This window comes from Budorcas taxicolor, chromosome 17 (genome assembly GCF_023091745.1).
Source record: "Budorcas taxicolor isolate Tak-1 chromosome 17, Takin1.1, whole genome shotgun sequence".
Lineage (NCBI taxonomy): Eukaryota > Metazoa > Chordata > Mammalia > Artiodactyla > Bovidae > Budorcas > Budorcas taxicolor.
In genome coordinates, this window is record NC_068926.1 from 42,631,602 (window position 1) to 42,658,774 (window position 27,173).

Genomic DNA, 27,173 nt, shown 5'->3' on the forward strand with positions numbered 1-27,173 from the left:
CCTCCTGTACGATGTTATGAACCTCCGTCCATAGTTCTTTAGGTACCTTGTCTATCGTATCTGATCCCTTGATCTCTTTGTCACCTCTACCGTATAATCATAAAAAATTTGATTTAGGTCATACCTGAATGAGCTTATGATTTCCCCTCCTTTCTTCAATTTAAGCCTGGATTTTGCAATAAGGAGCTTATGACTGTAGCCACAGTTGGGTCCAGGTCTTGTCTTTGCTGACTGTATCCAACTTCTCCATATTCGGCTTCAGAGAATGTAATCAATTTGATTTCAGTGTTGACCATCTGGTGATGTCCATATGTAGAGTCATCTCTTGTGTTGTTGGGAAAAAAAGTATTTGCTATGACCAGTGTGTTCTCTTCACAAAACTCTGTTAGACTTTGCCCTGCTTCATTTTGTACTCCAAGACCAAACTTGCCTGTTATTCCAGGTATCTCTTGACTTTCTACATTTGTATTCCAATCCCCTGTGATGAAAAGGCCATGTTTTTTGTTTGGTTGGTTGGTTTTTGGTATTGTTATGGAAGATCTTTCCCTGGTGGCTCCAGTGGTAAAGAATCCACTTGTAATGTGGAAGACCTGGGTTCGATCCCTGGGGTGGGAAGATCCTCAGGAGGAGGGCATGGCAACTCACTTCAGTATTCTTGCCTGGAGAAGCCCCATGGATGGAGGAGCCTGGCAGGCTGTAATCCATGAGGTCGCAAAAAATCGAACATGACTGAGAGGCTACGCAAGCACATATTAGGTCTTGTAGGTCTTCACAGAACCTTTCAGCTTCTTCGGCACCACTGGGTGGGGCATAGGTTTGGATTACTGTGGTTTTGAATGGTTTACCTTGGAAATGAACCAAGATCATTCTGTTGTTCTTGAGATTGCACCCAAGTACTGCATTCTGGACTCTTTTGTTGACTCTGAGGGCTACTCTATTTCTTCTCAGGGATTCTTGCCCATGTAGTAGATGTAATGGGCATCTGAATTAAATTCACCCACTCCTGTCCATTTGAGTTTATTGATTCCTAAAATGTTGGTGTTCACTCTTGCCATCTCCTGTGTTTCTGAACTAGGCAATTTATCCTGCATCATTGTAGGTAAGAAGATCATTGAAAGTTTGTCTTCCATAATTGAGCCTTCATTGAAAATGTTATACCCCCAAACCAAAATAGATTATTTTTACCATTACTTTGAGGTTAAAATACCATGTTGTCCAATCACTGCCATTTGTTTCCCATGCCTCAATACCAGAAGAATTTTATAGATCTTACTTGCTATGGAACATCAATTCAGATATTTCAGCAATGGAAAGGGAACACCAGCAATAGCCACACCAGGATAAATGGCCTGAAACTGCCACTCCAGGCAGACCCAAACATGTTCGCTATGTAACAATTCTGGTTGCTTGTATAAAAATCTTAACTCTAACTGGCTTAGATGGTGTAAGTAATTTGATTAATCATGTTTCAAGAAGCCTAGAAATGGGCTGGATTTATTGTGTGGTTTGAGCTGGGATCTGGCCCCGTTTTGCTGTCCTACTGTGTGTCTGTCTACTTCTGTGCATCAACTTTTCCATCAGACTGATTTCTAAGATGACACCTTATTGGCTACAGCAGTTCAAGACCTTACTTCTGTGCCCAACTTGGTCTAAAAAAAGCCACTGGATTTACTCTGATTGGCCCATTAGAGCTAATCCATGGAACAAGGGAAATTGGCATATGTTGATTTTCCAGGCATACTTCTGGGTAGAGTCAGTCCAGGACTGCTTCACCGTGGTGGTGTTGGGGGGTTCTGGGAAGATGCTCACTTGTAAACTTTTCGTCATTGCACATGGAAGGTTTGCTCTAAACTTCTGAACTGGGTCCCCATTTCTTACCATTGCTCATAGTTAGGTAGGATGGTAATGGCTGAATTCATTTACTTCTTATTAGATACAAAATAATTCAAGCCCTTGTATGCACTACTACGTATAAAATGGATAACCAACGAGAACCTACTGTATAGTACAGGTAACTCTACTCAGTGCTCTGTGGTGACCTGAATGGGAAAGAAATACAAAAAAGAGGGGATTTATGTATACAGGTAGCTGGTTCACTTTGCTGTACAGCAGAAACTAACACAACATTGTAAAGCGACTATATTCCAATAAAAATTAACTTAAAAAAGATAGTGTCAGGTCAAAGAAACTGCATAATTTCTATAAAGTTATCATTTTTTCCATCTTCTGCAGTCAACCTGAATTGCTGATTCAGGCAATTGGGAATTCGCATTCACTGTTGAGAAATTACTGCTTCTTGCTTCATTAGTTTGGTCTTTGTGAAATTGGATTCCTCATATATACTGACCAATTTTGCATTATCTCTGATAGCAAACTCCTGTTCACTAATATCAGAAAAACTGGATAGTTGATAAAAAATTTTCTTTCTCACTGTTTGAATTAGATAGAATATGATGGACAAAATGTCTGTTTTACATACATACTGATTTATAATTATCAAGCTGGTTACTTTATACAAGTATCATTTCATTTGAACTTTAAAACAGCCTCTGATTATTGCTAATTTATAAAAATTAAAACCTGATAGGAAGTATCTTGCCTAAAATAACAGATTTTTACCATCAAGTGATTCATAGTTCAGAGTTAAGATAAAATAATAATACATGTGGTATTCTCAGTGTGGTAAAATTATGGATGATGCTTTATTTAAAAATGAGTATATTAAGACAATGGACAATCTCACTAATGAGTAATATAAAATGTGTCACCAGAAGCTGAAGTATATGTCTAGGTAATAATAGCTGAACTTTGAGTAAAATATGAATTAAGGGACTTGAGGAATATACATTGTAAAAGTTTGTTATGTTTACATGTATAGCCTCTGGAAATTTAGGCGTGAAGGATGAAATATTGAAATATTGATTTTTTTTGCCATGAGCTAGGAAATACTTTTTCTTTATGTTAACAATGTGTACCATGTGGTGCCATGTGCTGGGCAAAAAACTAGATACTGGTTACAGACTTCAGAATCAGTTCTGTCTAGGTTTTTCTGTCTCACTGGAAGCTCAGAGTAGAGCAGGAAAGAAAGAAAGGTCAGCCCACAAGGATGATTAAAATATGCTGCCCTACATAGAGAACAGACTTATGGTATTGCCCAAGGGGAGGAAGAGGGGGAGGGATGGATTGGGAGTTTGGGATTAGCAGATGCAACTATTATATATAGAGAATGGATAAACATCAAGGTCCTACTGCATAGCACTGCTGCTAAGTCGCGTCAGTCGTGTCCGACTTTGTGCGACCCCATAGACGGCAGCCCACGAGGCTCCCCCGTCCCTGGGATTCTCCAGGCAAGAACACTGGAGTGGGTTGCCATTTCCTTCTCCAGTGTATGAAAGTGAAAAGTGAAAGTGAAGTCACTCAGTCGTGTCTGACTCTTTGCGACCCCATGGACTGCAGCCCACCAGGCTCCTCCGTCCATGGGACTTTCCAGGCAAGAGTACTGGAGTAGGGTGCCATCGCCTTCTCGGACTGCATAGCACAGGGCACTGTATTCAGTGTCCTGAGTAAACTGTAATGGAAAATAACATTTAAAAAATTGTGCATGTGCATGTGTGTATAACTGAATCACTTTGCTGCACAACTGAAGTTGACACAACAGTGTAAATCAACTACACTTGAATAAAGTAACTTTCACAAGATGCAGCCCTAAAGGAATGTACAAAGGGAATTCAGGATTACATTCTGTCTGAAGTGGGATTTGATAATTGAATATATGCTTACTAGAATTTCTAGTTGAGGAATGATATTAAATTACAGTCTTATAAGGTGTCACATTAAGAGTACAAAGCTTCACCCTGTTCTGACATCCCAAACCCTCGGTGCAGTGCATGAAACAAAATAGATTCTCAGTATATGATATTTTACTATTCATTCCCTTGAGGAATAAATGATTATCTTCTGGAATAGATTCAAGAACCACAATTGTATGTATTTTAAATAATTGCATTTGTTTTTATGGCTTACTTAATATACCAATCTCTTATTTTTCCCTAGTGCACATTTATTCTCATACATAATTCATGAATAGTTTGAGGTATTGTTGTTCAGTCACTGAGTCTTGTCTGACTTTGTTGACCCAATGGACTGTGTATGCCAGGCTTCCCTGTCCTTCAGGATCTCCTGGAGTCAGCTCAAACTTATGTCCATTGAGTCAGTCATGCCACCCAACCGTCTCATCCTCTGTTGCCCTCTTCTGCCCTCAGTCTTTCCCAGCTTTAGGATCTTTTATAGTAAGTTGGGTTTTCGCATCAGGTGGCCAAAGTATTGGAGTTTCAGCTTCAGTATCAATCCTTCTAATGAATATTCAAGATTGTTTCCTTTATGAGTGACTGATTTGATCTCCTTTCCATCCAAGAGACTCTCAAGAGTCCTCCAGTGACACAATTCTGAAGCATCAACTTTTTGGCTCTCAGCTTTCTTTATAATCCATCTCTCACATCCATACATGAACTGGAAAAACCATAGCCTTGACTAGATGGACCTTTGTTGAGAAAGTAATGTCTCTGCTTTTTAATATGCTGTCTAGGTTGGTCATAACTTTACTGCCAAAAAGTAAGCATTTTTTAATTTCATGGCTGCAGTCACCATCTGCAGTGATTTTGGAGCCCAAGAAAATAAAGTCTGACCCTACTTCCATTGTTTCCCCATCTATTTGCCATGAAGTGATGGGACCACATACCATGATCTTAGTTTTCTGAATGTTGAAATTTAAGCCAACTTTTTCACTCTCCTCTTGCACTTTCATCAAGAGGCTCTTTAGTTCTTCTTCACTTTCTGCCATCAGGGTGGTGCCATGTGCATATCTGAGGTTATTGATATTTCTCCCGGCAATCTTGATGCCAGCTTGTGCTTCATCCATCTCAGCATTTCGCATGACGTACTCCTCATAGAAGTTAAACAAGCAGCTTAACAATATACAGCCTTGACGTACTCCTTTCCCAGTTTTGAACCAGTCCTTTTTTTCCATGTCTAGTTCTAACTGTTGTTTGTTGACCTGCATACAGATTTCTCAAGAGGCAGGTCGGGTGGTCTAATATTCCCATCTATTTAAGAATTGCTCACAGTTTGTTGTGATCCACACGGTCAAAGGCTTTAGTGTAGTCAACAAAGCAGATGCTTTTCTGGAATTCCCTTGCTTTTTCTATGATCCAGCAGATGTTGGCAATTTGATGTCTGGTTCCTTTAATTTTTCTATATCCAGCTTGTACATCTGGAATGTCTCAGTTCACCTACCAGTGAAGCTTAGCTTGAAGGATTTGAGCATTAACTTGCTAACTTGTGAACTAAGAATGTTTGTATGGTGGCTTGAACATTCTCTTGCATTGCCTTTCTTTGGGATTGGAATGAAAACTGACCTTTCCCAGTCCTGTAGCCACTGCTGAATTTTCCAAATTTGCTGACATATTGAGTACAGCATTCTGACAGCATCATCTTTTAGGATTTGAAATAGCTCAGCTGGAATTCCATCACATCATTTAGCTTTGTTTGTCATAATGCCATGCCTTCCTCCAGGGCATTTTCCCAACCCAGAGCTCCAACCCAGGTCTCCTGCATTGCAGGCAGGTTCTTTACCATCTGAGCCATGAGGGAAGCCCAAGAATACTGAAGTGGATAGCCTATCCCTTCTCCAGGGGTTCTTCCCGACCCCGGAATTGAACCAGGGTCTCCTAATTACAGGCAGATGAGCTACAAGGGAAGCCCATAATGCTTTTTAAGACCCACTTGACTTTGCATTTCAGGATGTCTGGCTCTAGGTGAGTGATCACACCATTGGCGGTTATCTGGATCATTACAATCTTTTTTGTATAGTTCTTGTGTGTATTCTTGTCACCTCTTCTTAATCTCTTCTGCTTCTGTTAGGTCCTTGCCATTTCTGGCCTTTGTTGTGCTCGTCTTTGCCTGAAACAGTCCCTTGGTATCTCCAGTTTTCTTGAAGAGATCTCTATTCTCTCCCATTCTGTGAATTTTCCCTTGATTTCTTTGCATTGTCCTCTTAAGAAGGCTTTCTTATCTCTCCTTGCTCCTCTCTGGAACTCTGCATCCAGTTGTGTGTGTCTTTCCCTATCTCCTGTGCCTTTCGTTTCTCTTCTTTTCTCAAAGAAGAAAAGCCTTCTTTTCTTTGTAAAGCCTCTGAAGATGACCACTTTGACTTCTTGCGTTTCTTTTTCTTTGTGATGGTTTTAGTCACCACCTCCTATACAAGTTATGAACTTCCATCCATCGTTCTTCATGCACTCTGTCTACCGGATCTAATCCCTTGAATCTGTCACCTCCTCTGTATAATCATGATGGATTTGATTTAGGTCATACCTGAATAGCCTAGTGGTTTTCCCTACTGTCTTTGATTTAAACCTTAGTTCTGCAAAAAGGAGCTGATGATCTGCACCAAAATCAGCTCCAGATTTTGTTTTTGATGACTGTATAGAACTTCTTCATCTTCAGCTGAAAAGAATATAGTCTGTCTGATTTTGGTGTTTACCATCTGGTGATGTCCACACGTACGGTCATCTTTAGTGCTGTTGAAAGATGGTATTGGGTATGACCAATGTGTTCTTTTGGCCAAACTCTGTTAGCTTTTGCCCTGTTTCATTTTGTCCTACAACACCAAACTTTCTTGTTACCCCTTGTGTCTTTTGACTTATTTTTGCATTCCAATCTGCTATGATGAAATTTTTTCCTAGTAAGCATTTGTTCTTGTACGTAATTCATGAATAGTTTGAGGTAGACTGCACTAACTTCTGATTGTGTTTCTTTTATTTGCTGTTGTTTTATAGTATATAAATGGTAGATAGAGTAATGACAAAATAAAAATATGAGTCCTATTTTTGTGTCTAGCATATTATTGTACTTTTATGCTAATAATCAGAATGTAGAATATTAAGCATGAAAAACTCCTATATAGTTTGTAATTTATATAGAGAGATTTATTTGCATTGTGGAGTTCAGGTATACCATCTCTCTACAGAATCAAGAAAGATTAATTGAGATAACTCTGGATTTTCCAGGCAAAACGGTGCCATTTATGGAGCCAGTGAAACAAGCCATATACACGTATGTATATACATATGCATATGTGTATATGTGTTGTATGATTTTAACTAACTTTTGTTAAAAGTAAAATTTGTTAATTAAGGCTTAAATAGATTGAAAATGGAAACAGGCTTATGAAAACTAGCAAGATTAAAATAAAGGTTTATTACAAAAAAAAAAACTAGTGAACAGAGGAAAGCACAAATAAAACATTGACTGTGTTTGTGTATCGAGGAAAGATTTGGAAATAGATGCAACTATTACAGAAATACCTTTTCTGACCCAATTTGAAACTAACATATTTAGAAATAAACACATCAAAAATAAACAAATAAAATCATATAAGACACCTGTGAAATCTACCACTTTACAAGGACACTTTCCTATACAGTCTTGCCTATGTTAACAGGATCCCGAATTCTGCCAAACTTTGAACCAAGATGGAAGACCCTTCTGTTTACCTCCTTCTGAATCCCCCAGGACTTTTCTGCTATAGTCAACTTAAAACATTAGCATGGAGAAGGACATGGATGGTTTCTCTTTCTTTATGGATCATATCTTGTCCACAAACTTCTTTTTTGATGTTATCTTTTTAAATAATACAATTTCTTCAAGTATTAAATTTTTATTGCTTTCCATGATTTTCTTATTCCTATCTGCTTTCATTCACAATGAATATACCTTTAAAGGAATTACATGCAAATATGGCAAGTAGTGGGCTTCCCTGGTGGCTCAGACGGTAAAGCGTCTGTCTGCAATGTGGGAGACCTGGGTTTGATTCCTGGGTCGGGAATATCCCCTGGAGAAGGAAATGACAATGCTCCAGCACTCTTGCCTGGAAAATCCCATGGACGGAGGAGCCTGATAGGCTACAGTCCATGGGGTCGCAAAGAGTCGGACATGACTGAGAGACTTCACTTTCACTATGGCAAGTAGTATAAAACTACTTTGATTTTAATGTTAACTTATTTAATTTAATAATGTTTAATGTTAATATGGAGAAGGCAATGGCAACCCACTCCAGTACTCTTGCCTGGAAAATCCCATGAACAGAGGAGACTGAATGTTAATATACAAATGTGTAATTATTTTTTTAATTAATTTATTTAATTTTTGACTGGGCGGGGTCTTGGTTGCTGTGCTGGCTTTCTCTAGTTGCAGTGAGCACGGGCTACTCTCTGGTTGAGGTGTGCAGGCTTCTCATTGTTGTGACTTCTTTTGTTGCAGAGCATGGGCTCCAGGGGGCAGGTCAGTAGTTGGGGCACACAGGCTTAGTCTCCCTGTGGCATGTGGAGTCTTCCTGGACCAGGGATCCAACCCATGTCCCCCACCTTGGCAGATGGCTTCTTAACCACTGAACCACAAGGGAAATCCCTGTAACGATTCTTTATAACTGAATTGATGACCAAGCTGTATGGTTTGCGGGATATCAGTTCCCCAACCAGAGACTGAACCCAGGCTCGTGATAGTGAAGGTGCCAAGTCCTAACCACTGGACTGCCAGGAAGTTCGCTTTGTAATTGTATTATATGTGAACATATATAGTCAACAATTTTACAGTAGTTACATGATTAATCTCCTTTCTTGTCCTTTTTAAATTTTTATTTCATGTTAGTTTTCAGTACTCCTACCTCAAGGTAGATTGGGCAGGATAAATAGGAAAAGGTGTTAATTTTAAATTTTAAAATTTACTCTCTGTAAGTATTTTCATGCTAATCCTATCTGGATAAACAAGCCTTATTCTTGTTTAGGATGCATTGAAGTAGAGTGTTGCAAATACTTTTATGATTTGCCACCAAACATTTGTTTCATTTCTTTGGTACTTTCTTTGAATATCCTGCTCATTGTTTAGGAAAAGCAAATGTTTAATAAAGTAGTCACAAAATATGTACTTGTCTCAACCCTGATATCCTAGTAAAGTTCTATGTTTGGAAAGATAATTTTTAAACAACAGAACTACGAATGCAGTCTTATTTTGGTAGATCCTAAATGTTGTGGGTTTTTTTTTTTTTCTTTTTGATTATAGGCCTACTTGTTTGAGATTTACATAAACTGTTGACAGTCATGTGCAAATCATATGTATTTGGTGGCAAACCTCACTGCATTCCAAGATGATTTGGAGGGAGCAGCAATTTAACTTAAAAGGAAATTTACAATTCTTTTACCACAAATAAGGTCTATATTTTCAGCCTTTAAATTATGCTTAATTATAGTTTAATGAAATTGTGAACTATAAAGGAAAAAAATATGTAAACATAATTTAAGTATATACATTTTAGTTATGGGCTTTTTTGACTGCAGATATAAAAATAGAATTCAGATCTTTTAGTATCCATGTAGTTTTCTAGATTGCATATGAAAGCATAAACACAGCTATATTTGTAAAGAGTGTCTCAGAAGACATAAAGCACTTTTTTTGAGACAGAATGGGGCAAAAATAAATTTTGATAAATCTGATTGGAAAAAAATTAATTTGTTAAAAAATATATTAGTTGCCAAAATGAGAAGGCCTCTTGATATAAACTAATCCACCTCCAAAATATGTATGTTATTGTATTAAAATTTTGGAGTGGGGAAATATCTCTTCTAAGAGAAATCTTTGAAAAAGAGGATATATTAACTTAATTTTAATAGCAAATTGTCATTGATTTATTAAAAAATGTGTCAGTATAGGAATTCAGCCAACTTGATAGATCCTTCTGTGTTCTTACAATAACTACTGGTGCTAAATTATGTGCATAGGAGAGGTATTGATTATTTCATATATATTAATATAACCAATGGCCAATCCAAGCATTATCCCCCCAATAAGACAGACCATGTTTCTGCAGAAATTATAAGTGTAATTTTAAGTAATAATTAACCTTTCCAATTTAAAAATTCCATGGAACTTAAAGACATATTTACATATATGATGATATTCCCCATCACATGCACTGTATATATTTGAAGGAAATCATATTTGTCTTTATCTTGTCTTAGACAATATAAAATCAGGTTTAGCAGAAGCATTTTTGAAACAGCTGGGTTTAAAAGAGTGAAAAAGCTGCTTTACGAACCATAACTACAACTTGTTACAATTAGGTGAGGTATTTTAACAAGAAAACAGGTATTCTTTAATCCTAACCATATTCTCACTAATAAATAACCCTTAACATTGTCTTGAAATCTGGAAGTTTCTTAGAGTGTATTATTTAGTTGCATTTTATCAGTTGAAATACGTATTTTGAATTACATAACTACTAAATGACAAGTTGCCACAATTACTGTAATTGCCATTGAGAAGCAGGGGCAAAGAGACATACTTGCAACCGAAATAGCTTTGTGCACAGTAGAAGATGTGTTAGTCATCTACTGTTATGTAAGAAATCCTCAGAAACCTGCAATTTTTGCAAAACTTCCCTGGTTTGCTTTCAGGTGTGAAGCTCAGAAATTCAGGCCTGGGAGACTGGGCTTTTTCTCTGAGTTTTTACAAGACGAAAACCAAGGCATCAGACAGACCTGATTTCCTTTTTGGAGAATGGTAGAGACACTACCTTGGATTCATCCAGGTCTATTGAGGCTTCAGGATGGAGCCCCCTCTTATTCAGTACCCCTCAGCTGCCCACATCCTGAGCATGCAACCTCCTCTCTTTCCAAGGCTGGCAGCACAGAACTCCCTCTTACAGTCTCTTTCATACTTTGAATTTTTTAAGATCAGGAAGCACCCAGCTTCTGTTCAGGGCTTTTCCTGTTTAGGTTCAGCACCCCCTATAATCTAATTTCTGATCAATTCAGAGTTAACTGATCTGATCACGGGAGTGATGCTCTATCCTTTTCACAGTTTCTAGTTGAAATCAAGGCAGGGGCTCATGCACACACAAGAGACACAGGGTGGCAGGGGATCACCTTAGTGTCTGCCTTCCAGAGCGAGAAGCGAAGTCATTGGTGTGAAATCATGGGCAGAGTGAATGAAGTTTAAATACTGAAGAGCCAGTTGGGCACTAGAAGTCCATTCCATTGGTTAAAAGGGAATTAAGATTAGTAGATACACAAAACTGTGTTTAAAGAGACAAACAGCAAGCACCTACACTATAGCACCAGGGAGCTGTATTCTATATCTGGTAATCACCCATAGTGGAAAAGAATCTGGAAAAGAATATATAACTGAATCACTTTGCTGTATACCTGAAACTAGAAACTAACACAGTACTGTCAATCAATTATACTGCAGTCTAAAAAAGGAGAGAGAGAATTAGGGTTTGGAAGTGAAAGAATCAAAGAGGAAAAAGCAGAAAACTATAATAACAGAAAAAAAGAAGAGAGAAGAAAAATGTAATGTAGCATAAAATGTCATATGACCTAAAAGGCCTTAGACAGCTCTGTATTGCAAAGTTTGATGAAACATATCTAAAAGGAGTCAATAAAATGAGGAATTTTTCATATTTCCACAAGCAACTATATGTATGTTGAGCCTGGAAATTGGGAGAAGGACAAATAAAGGGAAAATGGCACTTATAAAGTAATGATCTTCTTCTCTCTGTTTAATACCGCAAATACAAAATTCAGTCTTACGAAGCATATCTCTTAGTCATGACAGCAATTGAGGTATTGGTATAGTTTAAAATTACTCTCCGGATATTATGAGTGTATCAAAGTAGAACAAAAAAGTGTCAGGTATTGTGTCATGCACGTTATTTTGTGTTCATGGTCCAGTTCAAGCCTTTTAAATTGTTTTAGAAATTGAATTAAAGATTGTTTTAAAGGTTTTTGTGTTTTTTGTGATTTTTTTTTTTGCTTTGTTTTGCTTTGTTTTGTTTGTTTTGTTTTTACTGGAATTTAGCATACTTAATGGATTGGATCTTCATGACCTGAAAAGGCACAAATATCTTACTTCTTAGATTTTGTTTTTGTAGATAAACAGCTGCTCATTTCCCAAATATCAGTCATGTGTTTCCACTCAATATCAACTCTTAAATGGGTGGACATAAGAACAATTTTGTCTGTATGCACTTGTGTATAAAATAGATAACCAACAAGGACCTATTATATAGCAGAGGTCACTGTATTCAATATTTTATAATAAAAAAGAATCTGAAAATATGTATAGACATACATATATAGCAGAATCACTTTGTTATACACCTGAAACTTTGTAAATCAACTATTTCAATTTTTAAAAAAGGAACACTTTTTTCTTAACAATACTGATTTTCCTTACCCCTCATTTCTCCCCAACAATCTAATCAGAAGTAAGAGATATTATTAACAATGTATTTTGGCGTTTCATGATGTAAAATGTTGCCATGCCTAATAAACTTGGAAATTATTTTATACTGTATTCGCCTCTTAGATATTTAAAACTTAGGTTAGCTTTTTAAAGTCACTGAGAAGCCTTGCAACATTTCTTATAATTTCTTATCTTTGTAGACTGCTGATAAATTCCCATACAAGATATTGACACAACTGCTTTGACCTCATTTCTTTTTTTAAGGTCATTTAAGGGTTGAGATCATTTAGTAATTACAGTTCATGGGAAACGTTGGACTTATATCAGATACCTTTTTTTCTGAAGTTATTTTGAAACCCATAATTTTTGACATCTATTCTAAGTGTGTGTCTTTGCTTCTGGCTTTACTTTTAGGTGTACAAGATCCCCAGCATGAGAGAATTATTACTGTGTCTACTAATGGAAGTATTCACAGCCCAAGGTTTCCTCATACTTATCCAAGAAATATGGACTTGGTATGGAGATTAGTAGCAGTAGAAGAAAATGTGTGGATACAGCTCACATTTGATGAGAGATTTGGGCTTGAAGACCCAGAAGATGACATATGCAAGTAAGTTATCATACTTGAAATTCCAACAAAGTAACAACTGTTACAGTCTTTCAAGATGCGTCATTTTGAGGGTGTGATTTTTAAATGCCACCTTTTGTCCTCTTATATTTTTCTGATCATCCAAGAACATTACATCCTTGTTTAAGCTATGTTTCCATCTACTTCTGAAAATAGTTTGAGGTAATGTATGGCAAAAAAAAATACATATAGAGTAAAACAATTTAAAATATAGAATAGAGTAAAAAACCAAATAGAGGAATGTAAGTTGTGCCAGAGTTACCATTAGTGCCAGAAATTTTACACTGAAGCTTCCTCATAATGAAATCAATAAGATAAACAGTAAGCTACTAAAAGAAAGAATAGTATCCATGGATATGTATTACCCATAGCATAGGATATCTACAGGGACACACACACACACACACACACACACGGGACTCAGAAGTTTGAATATCATAAGAAAGAAATACAATTCTGAAAGCAGAATTAGAAATTTAGATTTGCATTGTAGTTGACTAGGTAGACATTTATCATAATTCTCCAAGAAGCTTTCATGAACTAAAGTCAGCTGGAATATTTCACCCATGCAAAAGACCACCTACCGTATGTCATACAAATATTACTCTTTAAATCCTATGTGAATACACTTGTCAAGGTTGGGTGGTCTTATGGAAGATTTTTCACTTCATTGGCATTTGTATATCATGAAAATATTTTACTTGAGCTTCTTCGTGAGGGTCTTTATTTTCCCTTTGATATACAAGTTAAAAGAGAATTTTCTCCTTATGGTATATTACAGATAAATATTTCAATACAGATAAAATAAACTTTATACTTCACTGTCATCACAATTTGTATCTTTAACCTTTATATATGTAGTTACTTTTTTCAATTTCTTCTTTCTGTGGATAGCCGCATTTCAGGTTATTTTTTCCTCTAATGTCTCTAAACTTAAGCCTGGGAAACAAGAAATTATTCTAGCTATTTTTGGAGATGGTGCTATTCAACCCTTCATTTTATAGATAAGCAAATGGGCCAGAGAAATAAAATAGTGACCCTGCATCTCATTCATAGTTTATAACTCAACACATGCTAAAATCCATTTTCCTAACAATTAAATTAGAGGTGGTTTTCACCATTCTCTTCTGCACCTCTTGCCTTCTTTTCGTGTGGAGTATTACATAATGTTGTAGAAATTGCCGAGTTTAAGATCTGGCCCACTTTGCAAAGTAGCAAGTTAACCTACAGCAGTCTCGTGAACTCTGACCACAGACAGCAGGCTCGAGGTTCCCAGGCCAAGGGTAGGTGACAGCGGCAGGAGTTCCATTCCCACAGGGCAGTGCCAGGAGGGCCATGTTATACCTGGGTGCCTGACAGTGTGTGCCAGGAGAGGTGATGGTGTGTGTGTGTGTGTGTGTGTGTGTGTGTGTGTGTGTGTGTATGACGCATGTCAGTAGTTAGATCATGAAAATAAACGCGTCCAGAACGCCCTTGTGACTCAATTTCACTCAGTATGAGACTTAAGAAAAGTTACTCTTCCGATAGTTCTGAAATCCTTTCCCTTTGTGCCTCCTTGATATAACTTCTTCTTATTCCTGCAAACATAAATCATTTTCCTAATTTTTTAAACCTCGTCTCTCAATTGTCTAGATAATTTTATCATGTGTACTTATCTCCCTATGTATTATCCTATAGTGAAAGTGAAGTCGCTCAGTCGTGCCCGACTCTCAGCGACCCCATGGACTGCAGCCTACCAGGCCCCTCCATCCATGGGATTTTCCAGGCAAGGGTACTGGAGTGGGTTGCCATTGCCTTCTCCGTTAAACTTGACTAGCTGGATTCAAAGGCTGCTTATAAAACCTGTCTTCCATGTAACAAAGTGCTGCTCTAGCACAACCTGAGAACTACCCTGGCCACATTCCACCTCAAAACAAACTGACGGGACTTTATTCTAGTACTGACATTTTACAGTTACACCTTACTTGAAAAAACTTTTTTAAAATAATATCAAATCTGAGTATAAATCATTGATTGCACTGAGAAATGCAAAACTTATATGTGTATTATGAATGACTTTAAATGTATTTTTGTCTGTTTTGAAGTCTCTATCAATGTGATAATACTATGTGTTTGCTTATATGATGATGTGCATGTGAGAACAGCAGAACTTGGCAATGTGAGGTTTTTCAAGTTCATGTGGACTCAAAGAGATCAGATAGTTTGCCTTCCATGGTGTACAGTATCCATTATATAATTAGGCAACCTTTTCTCTCTGCTTTGATGAAGCCTTGGCTTACTTCCAGCTTTTCTTGTCCAAAACTGCAAGAAATCTTTCTTGACATTCATAGCTAACACTGGTATTACGTTCTTAAGACATTAATATTTTTAGCTTTATGAGGTAGAGTTAAATTATTTCTAAAAGTGACCAGTTTACAGTTCTACCAACAATATGTGAACTTTATTTTTCTGCATTCCCTTCAACCTTTCGAACTGGCACTCACTTAATTCTGGGTAGAAGGATATGTATAAAATTATACCTCATTATAAAATTTTGTTTCTCCTTCCTACCAATGAGATTGAAAATGTTCGTATTGTTATTGGCTGCTCAGAAATCCTTTACTGTGAAATGCCTGCTCGTGACTTTTGCCCAGATTTTACTGAACTCTTTGGCTATTTAAATTTTGATTTTCATATTTAAGTCCTTGATCCATCTGTAATTTATTTTGTCTATGCGAGGTTTTTCACTAGGGCATCTGATGGTGTCCTGACACTATATATTTAATAGTCACACTTTCCTCCGATGATGTGCAAAGCCAGCTAACTTGCAGGTCAGATTTTGTATCTGATGTGGTCTGTTTCTGGGTTCTGTCTTCTATTCTCTGGCTTTATTGTGTCTGTCTGTGTACCAAGTTGATACTCCCTTAACAGTAGCCTTATAGAAGCCGGGTGATAAGGAAGTCACTTTGTTTTCCTCCTTTTGGAGCATCCTCAGTGTTTTACTTTTCACTGTATTTTTTTTTACAAACATGTTCCTTGAAACCTCCTGTTGCAATTTCATTGAAATTGTGTTGCATCTATAGATCATTTTGAAAAGAATTGACATCCTTATAGTAAAGAATCTTTCTGTCATTGAGAACTTTATGCATCTGCAGCTATCTAGGTATTGTTTGTTATCTGTACAGTTTTAAACTATTCTTTATAGAAATGTGATACACCATTATTTAGATTTATTTCTATGATCTCTATGTGGTTGTACATTTGCTAAGTATGTTCAACTCTTTGTGACCGCATGCACTGTAGCATGCCAGCCTCCTTTGTCCTCCACTGTCTCCTGGATATTGCTCAAATTCGTGTCCATGGAGTTGGTGGTGCTGTCTAACCATCTCATCCTCTGCTGTCCTCTTCTCCTTTTTCCTTCAATCTTTCCCAATATCAGGCACTTTTCTAATGAGTCATATCTTTGTATCAGATAGCCAAAATATTAGAGCTTCAGCTTCAGCAGTAGTCCTTCCAAAGAATATTCAGGATTGATTTCCTTTAAGATTGACCGATTTGATCTCCTTGCAGTCCAAGGGACTCTGGAGAGTCTTCTCCAGCAACACAATTCAGAAGCATCAATTCACTGGCACTCAACCTCCTGTATGGTCCAGCTCTCACATCTGTACATGACTACTGGAAAAGCCATAGATTTGACTAGATGGACCTTTGTTGGAAAAGTGATATCTCTGATTTTTAATACACTGTCTAGGTTTGTCATAGCTTTCCTTCCAAAGAGCAAGCATCTTTTAATTTCATGGCTGTAGTCACTGTTTCCAGTGATTTTGGAGCTGAAAAATATAAAATCTTTCACTGCTTCCACTTGTTCCTCTTGTATTTGCCATGAAGTGATGGGACAGGATGCCACAATCTTCATTTTTTGAATGTTGAGTTTTAAGCCAGATTTTTCACTCTGCTCTTCCATCCTCATCAAGAGGCTCTTTATTCCTCTGGACTTTTTACCTACCATGAGTGGTATTATCTGCATATCTGAGGTTGTTGATATTTCTGCCAGCAATCTGGATTGCGGCTATGCTTCATCCAGCCTGGAATTTAGCATCCTATACTCTGCATAGAAGTTAAATAAACAGGGTGACAATATACAGCCTTGTCGTACTCCTTCCAAATTTAGAACCAGTCAGTTGTTTCATGTCCAGTTCTAACTGTTGCTTCCTGCATACGGGTTTCTCAGGAGACAGGTAACGTGGTCTGGTATTCCCATCTCATTAAGAATTTCCACAGTTTGTTGTGATCTAGACAGTCAAAGGCTTCAGAATAGTTAATGAAGCAGAAGTAGATGTTTTTCTGGAATTCCCTTGTGTTTTCCATGATCCAGCTGAATATTGGCAATTTGGTCTTTGGTTCCTCTGCCTTTTCTACATCTAGCTTGTACATCTAGAAGTACTTGGTTCACATACTGCTGAAGCCTAGCTTGAATGACTTTGTGCATAACTTTGCTAGCATATGAAATGAGGACAATTGTACAGTAGTTTGAACATTATTTGCCATTGCCCTTCTTTGGGATTGGAATGAAAACTGACTTTTCCAGTCTTGTGGCCACTGCTGAGTTTTCCAGATTTGTTGATATATTGAATGCAGCATTTGCACAACATCATCTGACAGGATTTGAAGTAGCTCAGCTGGAATTCCATCACCGTCAGTAATTCTGTTCATAGCAATGCTACCTAAGGCCCACTTGACTTCACACTCTAGGATATCTGGCTCCAGGTGTGTGACCCCACCATTGCAATTATCTGGGCCGTAAAGACATTTTTTGTATAGTTCTGTGTATTCTTGCCACCTCTTCCTAATCTCGTCTGCTTCTTTTAGGTCCTTCCTGTTTCTGTCCTTTATTTTGCCCATCCCTCCATGAAATACTCTCTTGATATCACCAATTTTCTTGAAGAAATCTCCAGTCTTTCCCATTCTATTGTTTTCCTCTGTTTCTTTGCATTGTTTGTTGAAAAAGACCTTCTTATCTCTCTTTGCTCTTCTCTTGAACTCTGCATTCAGTTGGGTATATCTTACCCTTTCTCTTTTCTTCACTACTATTTTTAAAGCCTCCTCAGGCAATGTCTTTGCCATCTTGCATTTCTTTTTCCTTGAGATGGTTTTAAATACTGCTTGCTGTACAATGTTGTGAACCTCTGTCTATGGTTCTTCAAGCACTTTGTCTACCACAATTAATCCCCTGAATCTATTCGTCACCTGCATTGTATAATCATATGGGATTTGATTTAGGTCATACCTGAATGACTGAGCCACAGTCAGCTCCAGGTCTTGTTTTTGCTGACTGTATAGAGCTTCTCCATCTTTGGATGCAAAGAACATGATAAGTCTGATTTCTGTATTGACCATCTAGTGTGTACATGTGTAGAGTTGTTTCTTGCATTGTCGGGAAAAGGTGTTTGCTATTATCAGCATGCTCTCTTGACAAAACTCTGTTAGCCTTTGCCCTGCTTCGTTTTGTACTTCAAGGCCAAACTTGCCTGTTACTCCAAGTATCTCTTGACTTCCTACTATCATTTAAAGAACATCCAGTCCCCTGTGATTTAAAGGACCTTTTTTTTTGGTCTTGGTTCTAGGTGTTGTAGCTCTTTTAGAATCAGTCAACTTTAGCTTCTTCGGCATCAGTGCTTGGGGCATACATTTGGATTAGTGTGATGTTGAATGGTTTGCTTTGGAAATAAAACAAGATTACTCTGTCATTTTTGGATTTGCTCCCAAGTACTGCATTTTGAACTATTTTGTTGCCTATGAGGGCTATTCCATTTCTTCTAGAGGATTCTTGTCCACAATAGTAGATATAATGGTCATCTGAATTAAATTTGTCCATTCCTGTCCATCTTAGTTCACTGATTCCTAAGATTCCAATGTTCAATCTTGCTACCTCCTGCTTGACCACGTTCAGTTCCGTTGTGGCTCAGCTGGTAAAGAATCCGCTGGCAATGTAGGAGACCTGGATTCAATCCCGGGGTTGGGAAGATCTCCTGGAGAAGGGAAAGGCTACCCACTCCAGTATTCTGGCCTGGAGAATTCCACGGACGGTATAGTCCATGGGGTTGCAAAGAGCTGGACATGACTGAGTGACTTACACTTCACTGGACATAATATTCCAGGTTTCCGTGCAATACGGTTCTTATGGTCTTTAGAGGTGGCTGCTAAAACCCCTTTTTAAAAATTACATTTCTAATTGTGTATTGCTGGTGTAAAGAAATGCAATCCATTTTTTAGCATTGATCTTACGTCTGACAAGCTTCCTAAGATCTTTGTTTAATAATTATTCTGGAAATTAATTTAGATTTATCCAAAAAATGATATAGTTTTTGAAAAGGATTTCTTTCTTCCATTCAGTTCTTTCACACTCTCTTTTCTATTATTATGTTATTGAGCGCACGCGGAAATGTCTCTGACTTCTTGAATTTTTTTAAGATTTATTTATTTATTTTTCTGTTTCTTCATTTTCGACTGTGCTGGTTCTTCATTGCTGGGTGTGGGCTTCCCCCAGCTGTGGTGCACGGGACTCTCATTGCAGTGGCTTCTCTTGTTCTGAAGCCTGGGCTCTATGGCGCGTGGGCTTCAGTAGTTTCAGTGCACAGGCTTAGTTGCTCTGGGGCATGTGGGATCTCCCAGACCAGGGAATCAAACCTGTGTCCCCTGCTGTCACAGATGGACTCATTAACCACTCTACCACAAGAGGAGCCCTGGCTTCTTGATTTTATAGTTTGCTTCTTTAAAAATAAAATTTAAAATTTGGAGTAACTTTAGACTAAAAAATTCTACAAAGATGATACAGAGAGTTTCCATATCCCCAGGTTTCCTCTCAGTTACATCTTATGTCATCTCAGCATATTTGCATACCTAAGAAGCCAGCATTCATACAATACCCTTAACTGAACTGCACACTTAGACAGATGGCAGCAGGTTTTTTTCCACTCTGGGACCTTTTTCTGGCTCAGGATCCTTTCCAGGATGATCATTGTATTCATTCTTCAGACCTTACTTAGTCTCCTCCAATCTGTGAGTTTTTCTTTTTTTGTCTTCCATGACCTTGACAGTTTTGAAGAGTAGTGGTCAGGTATTTTGTAAAAGAGTCCTCGATTTAGGGTCTTCAGATGTTTCCTTATGAGTATGCTGAGATTATGGGTTTGGAGGAAAGGTTCCAAGAAAATGTGATGCTCTTCTCCTGTTGTCGCGGCAGGTGCATCCTACCGACTTCACTCATCACTGATGCTGTTAGTGGTGATCACTCAGGTCGGACAGGCTTCTCCCCTGGTGAGAAAATACATTTCCCTTTTATATGCTAGTATTTGTTGGTATGTGACTAAGACCAGCCCATGTTCCAGCAGATAGTGATTGTTGCACATCCTGGAGAGGGGAATATATACATCAATTATTTGGAATTCTTTAGTAAAGGAAAATTGTGCTTTTTCCTTCCCTTCCTTCTTTCCTTTCTTTTTCTCTTTATTTCTTCAATCATTTGTATCAGTATAGACTCACAGAGATTTATTTTATGCCATGTGTTATAATCCTGTGCTATTTTTATTTACTTTACTGTTGAAATTTTCATCTTTGTTCGCTGAAATTAGAACTTTTGTTGTTACACATCAAAACTGAGTATCATATTGATGAAATTTTCTTATATTATTTGAAGTATTTTGTTATTGTTGTTGTTGTTTTTTACTTTTCTAAGAGGCATTTCCCCCTTGAGAAACGTTTTTTATTCTTTTAATTCAACTTTCAAAATAAGTTCCAGACATAATGACATTTTATCCTTCACCATGTATCACCTAAAAACTAGGGTATTTCCTGTGTATTTTCAAAACCAGTGTCACATGCAAAAACTGTAGCATTAATATAAAACTATTACCCAATGCATAGTTGGTTTTCCATTGTTTCCTATGAGTCCAAAATGTTATCACTTCTTTATATTCTTTTTCTCTTATCATATTATGACTCAGCAATCAATCAGTGATTCTGGTTGGTTATCAGAAGTCTTTTCTTGCCTTTTCTTGGTTTTCATGACATTGATATTTGTGAACAATCCAGCCCAATTGTTCCGTGGAATGTCTCTCAATTTCACGTCTGTGTGTGCCTTCATAATTAAGTCCTGCTGAAAGATCCTGGCCAGAATGTTCTGTAGGCGACATTCTGTAGAGTGCTTCTGACTATTCACACTGCTTGCTTATTGCATATCTGCAACATGATTTTGCTTTCTCAATCTTGTGTTTCATACATCTTGCCAAGTTTGATAATGTGGTATTTTTATTTTTGTCCATTTGAGGATGTTTTATAACATCCATCGTTTTCTTCTTTTAAACTATAAATCATATAGAAGTATACTGTTCATTTTTCACATTAAATGCATAAGGCTTTTAAACTGTATTTTTTTATTGTAGATTTCTAAATTAATTGTGTTTTGGCCCGTCTGTCCATGATTATTTGAAATTTAAGACTTGACTTCCCTGACATGAGGTTTTTTAAGTTTCCAAATGTACTAGTCTTCCATTGTGGGTACAACACTGTGTGTTATGTACATTACATCAATTTTGGCAGTTGTGCTGATCACAACATCTGTATCTTTCCTGATTTTTTTTTTCTGATGTATCAATTCCCAAGAGATATGTGTCAAATTCCCCGAATAGAGAATAAAAATATTTATAAGTTTCATCTTGTAGAACAATCCGCTTTTGTTTTTATATGTTTTTAAATTGTGCCTGTTGGCACAAGCAGGATCAGGTACCTGATCTTGTTTAATCTTTTTTAATGTTTTGTTTTGACTTCAAAGTCTGCTGTGCCTAATATTGATATAACTGTGTCAGGTAATTGTGGTGGTTATTTGCATGACACTCTTTCCATTCTTCTACTTGTAATTTTCCTGTGCCTTTGTGCATACACGCATGTGTGTGTGTGTGTCTTTTGTTTGTCTCTTGTGAGAGGAACATAAGCAACTTTAAAAAGAAAAATTCAGTTAAAAAGCTTTATATTTGGGATTAACATATATACACTACTATGTATAAGATAGATAACTAATGAGAACCTAGTGTGTAGCACAGGGAACTCTACTCAGTGCTCTGTGGTGAGCTAAATGGGAAAGAAACTGCAAAAAGAGGGGCTGCATGCGTATAGCTGATTCACTTTACTATACAGCAGAAACTAAACTACGACATTGTGAAGCTACTTTACTCCAATTTTACAAGAAGAATGTTAATACAGAATGACTTGTCTGATATAAAAATCTAATTATGAGCATATTTAAGAAAACCTTTGTATTATTACCGCTTAGGTCCTTAATTTAGCACATTGGTTCTGATTATGCACACTTTAGATTCAGTGCTGGTGTTTTTTCTGTGCATTCCATTTACCCTCATGTTGCTGTTTCTCCCTTTCCTTCCTTGTATTCATTTAGTTGGTCTTCTCATCCCATTTTTCTTTTCTACTGTCAATAATTTACCCTAAAAGTGTGCACCAAGTTCTGCATTTAAATGGCTACCTTAGAAATGCATATGGAACTCCACATGGAAGGCTAGTTCATGTTTAGCTGACTTCCTCAAATAGAACATTACCTGAGAACATTTGAACTGCCCTGGGACACTGGCTCCCTGCTCTCAATTCGCTAAGCTAGGAACACAGAACTGCACCTATTGCTCAGCATAGTGACAGGGATGATCACCTTGATAAGCTCCAGCAGGGTCTGGGGAGGAAACAAAACTAGACTTTGGTGAGGATTTGAAGTTTGGTTCAGAATGGATTTATCAGCCTTAGATTGGATGAAGAGTCGGGTAAGAATCAGGACATAACAGTTCAAAACTGATGGAAACAAGGCAGGGAATTTCAGGCTTGAGTTCCTCAGTGCTAGATAATAACTGCTGATGCTTTCAGTTGAAGGAGTCAGTGCTTCTGTGGGGGAAGTCTTGTAATGAACAATAAAGTTATTTACCTCGGAAATAATGAAGACAATAAAATAGTGATGCCCTGTTAACTGTAACCACTTAGCTGGGTGGTTTCATCCTTATTGTCCACTCCTGATTAGTATGTGTTTGTTCCTGAGAATATTAGTTTTGTATTTTTTAATATCATGAGTGAAACACTTGTTATTGTTATTTTGTATAATTAATAATTCCTTAGCTATTATATGTGCTTACATTTGGCGCCAATAATTGCTTCTTGAATTTCAGAATTTTGGTGGTAGGATTATTTTACTTATTTAAGAATTGCCTTTTAAAAGTCTCTTAAGTGAAGTTGGTAGGAAATACTCAGGTCTTATGTATTTGAAAAATTCCTCTATTTCACCTTCATTCTTGGAAGTCGGTCAGACAGGATATAGGATTTTTGGTTGTGTGCTTATGTTTTCTCAGCAATGTGAAGATGCCCCCCGCTGTCTATGGCTGTTGAGAAGTTATCTATCAGGTTAATTGTTGACATCTAGCTGTAGTCTGTCTTCAAGGGGTAGATTTTTCAGAGTGACAGGGAAAGATGGAACAAGGGTCCAGCCTAACTTGGGTCCTGGGACTACTTGTGACCCATTAACCTCCCACCCCAGCCACCCATTGCCCTTGCACACAGAGAGGCTCAGTGGATGCCTACAGGGCCCAGAGTGTATTCACCTCCCCGAAATCTTGGTTTCTTTCCTTGTTTGTACTTCAGAGAATTTTATTTTCTTGATGGTTCAGGACTGCATGAAAATGAATGGTTTTCTTTTCATCATTTCTTCAGCACTTTTTGTTGTAACACACCAAGGGAAGTTTCTCTGCCTGACTTTGTCCACCATGGAGCTGGAAGTTGCACTGTTTCCAGCAAAACCAAGTCCCTCCTAACAAGACATAGTATTCTCAGGTTCAACTTCAACGCTGAATTTTTTAAACTGGCTGATGGACTCTTCTCCATGACAGGACTGGAGAACTAAAATATAGATGTGTCCTGGATAAAATGCACCTCCAGAATTTAAACTGCTCAGTGTCAATATTCTGTCAAGGCTGGATCATAGGAGAATCCAGAAAATATGATTCACTATTTTAGTGGCATCTTTAAAACAGGGTGGCAGGATGAGGTGTGTGACTTTGACCCTTAAGGCCTTTCTGGCTTCTCAAATCGTCTTTTATTTAAAAAAGAGAGAGAGAGAGGGAGTTGTGTTTTTATGCTACTGAGGGTTGATATTCCTACTGAGAACAAAGCAAGTCAGAGGCAAGTTAGGTTTTGTTGGTTTTCTAGCCTGAGAAGATGTACAGGCAACATAGTGGAGGGTGTTGATGTGGAATGAGAGTGGAAGGATGGTGTGTATGTGTGTGTGTGCGTGCACATGTACACACTTGGTGTAAAAATTGCCAAAATAGATCATGTCTTTCACTATTGTGTATGCATATGTGAGTGACACGTGGTGTCCTTAAGAAGGAACTTTTTTAGTGGAAAAGTCTTAAAAATTTTTTTGTTTGTTAATCTGATGTAAATAATTTATACAGATTGGTGGTACATTATATTTTACAAAGAGAAAGACCATAAGGGACAGAGTGTGGAAGAGAATGGGGTGACCAACAGTGCCTCTGTATAAATGAATCATTTTGCTGTATAGCAGAAATTAACAAAACATTGTCAGTCAACTACAATTCAGTTTAAAAAAAACAGTGGCTTTTTTTCCACCAAAATAGCTGAATTTCTTTCGGAAGAAATGCTATCATCCAGTGTGGAAAACTGAATGATAAAAATGCTAAATCTACTAAATGAACACATTTTTTAATATTTAGAATTTAAGATGGTCAAAATTGTTAGTTTCCTTTAAAATGAAAAAGAGATATTTTGGACATTTCCCTCACTTCCTGCTGTTCATAATAGAACAGATGCGCACTGTGATTAGCTCATGCATTTACTGTCAATCCAGTAGGCACTTGCTGAGCCCTGTGGAAGGTTGTGTGGCGATGGGGTGGGGCAGAGGTGAAGAGGAAGTAACTTGTGTCCTCAAGTAGCTCATAATCTGTTTAGACACAGACAAGTAAATAGACAATTAAAATGAAATGCCACCAGTCTCAGAAGATGGTAAATAGAGAGCACAGTTATGACTATAACTGATTGTGTTTAGATTGCTTTGTTGACCGTCTTCTAATTGAGACTATAGCTGTATATTTTATTAGCCACAGTTTATAAATAATTATTATTAATTTATTATGGAGAAATTGGGTGCACAAATTAAACCTCTCATGCAGACCTCGAAAACTCATTTTTTTCAGAACTAATTTTTTAATATTTCCCCATATTAGATGTAACTTTCAAGCATATGCTATATTTCTTACATTAATTTTACAATGACAGTGCAAGCTCTAGGTGATAAAATTTTAAGGAAAAAAAAGGTATTTTGTGAAAAGAAATAAAGTTATCTCTTAGTTTAATTGCCATACAACTGAAATAAAAGAAGAAAATACATTTAGTTCATTCTTGACCTTGGAAACCCATCAATGTGTGTCCTAAGAATTTAGTTTTCAAGCAGAATGTTTTCATGAGCCCCTTAGTATGGTGAAAGAAAGGAAAAAGCATTAGTCACTATTTGGCGTAAATGGCCTGTGATTTTAGCCCTGAGACATCCAAAGGCACCCCATGAAGCCAGTTGCATACATATCTAATTCCCAGCCTGAGTCTGCAGAACTGGGGCTCAGAATGACTAGCTAAGAATGGACCTCCAATTCGGCATTCCGGTCCTGTTCAGGATTGCAAGAAACACTTAGATGAAAGAAGAATATCTGTGCCTTTTTAAGGTGCCCTGTGGGAGTCTTGCTGTGAGATCAGGTTCAGTTCAGTCGCTCAGTTGTGTCTGATTGCCTGCGACCCCATGAACTGCAGCATGCCAGGCCTCCCCAAACTCATGTCCATTGAGTCGGTGATGCCATCCAACCATCTCATCCTCTGTCCTCCCCTTCACCTCCTGCCCTCAATCTTTCCCAGCATCAGGGTCTTTTCAAATGAGTCAGCTCTTCACATCAGGTGGCCAAAGTATCAGAGTTTCAGCTTCATCATCAGTCCTTCCAATGAACACCCAGGACTTTTGCCTAACATTATAGGTGATGGTAGGCTTCCCAAGTGGTACTAGTGGTAAAGAACCCACCTGCCAGTGAAGGAGACATAAGAGACGTGGGTTCAATCCCTGGATCAGGAAGATCCCCTGGAGGAGGGCATGGCAACCACTCCAGTATTCTTGCCTGGAGAATACCCAGGGACAGAGGAGCCTTGTGGGCTACAGTCTGTGGGGTTGCAAATAATCAGACATGGCTGAAGCAATTTAGCACGTAACACACACATAGGTGATGGTATGGGGAGTGCCTACCTCAACCACTGGCAATGGGTAAGGGACCCATGTTTGCTTAGAGCATTTATTATCTGTCTCCAAGACTTTCCCGAAAGTCTATCTGTGCCAGTCATGTGCAGCCTGGTTGCCTACACTGGTCACTGCTGTTTGGGGCAAACAGGGTGGGTTCACTGGAGGAGACCACGAGGGCAAATGTAGGGTCTCCTCCACCACCTGTCATGATTAGAAAATGATGAGTTACCATCCAGAAGGATTGGAATACAGTGTGTGTCCAGCCTAAAGAATAGCTAAGACATCACTAGCTGACCAGAACTTAGTGGGTACTCGGTAAGAGCTGGTTAAAATTAGAAGAATTTTAAAGAGGAATAGTCCTCCAAACAGGTTTAGACTGGTAAAAATGGGGAATAATGTGCCCATGATGAGTTGGCCTGGAGCATGGGATGCCCTGGAGATGAGGCAGGAATTTGACTGTCCTGGTGGCAGGGTCCACCTGTGAACCCCCAGCCAATGGATTCGGACTCTCTTCACTTGCTCTCAGAAGCTGAGTGTTTTGTTGCAGAACAGAGCGTGGACCGGTCTATAGATGAGGAAGTGAATATGGCCAAAACCATGCAAAATAGGTTGGAGGAGACTTTAATAAAGGCACTTAGAACAGTTGAAGAAATTGTGTTATTTTCAAACACAAAGTTCTCTTGTTGAGATTTCCTCAGACCTACTCTTGGCTCCTTATTTTCTGCATGGTCTTATCACAAAAGCACATTTCTCTCTTCTCACCCCTCCTTTCTTATGAAAGCTCCATGTGAGTGGAGGGGTGGGGAGAGGAGGAGTGTGCCCACGCATGTGAGAGCAAAGAAAGACAAATATCATATGATATTGCTTTTATGAAATTTTCTTTTAAAAAGTGCTACAAGTGAACTTATTTGTAAAATGGAAATAAAG

At 37.9% G+C, this 27,173-nt stretch overlaps 1 protein-coding gene across 1 annotated transcript in view; it reads left to right on the forward strand.

The window, feature by feature from the left end:
* Positions 1–27,173, forward strand: part of PDGFC (platelet derived growth factor C) — a 238,518-nt gene that overhangs the window by 122,846 nt on the left and 88,499 nt on the right. The window contains exon 2 of the mRNA XM_052654902.1: positions 12,712–12,907. Within this exon, the coding sequence (XP_052510862.1) occupies positions 12,712–12,907 (196 nt within the window). The remainder of the gene's footprint in view (positions 1–12,711; positions 12,908–27,173) is intronic.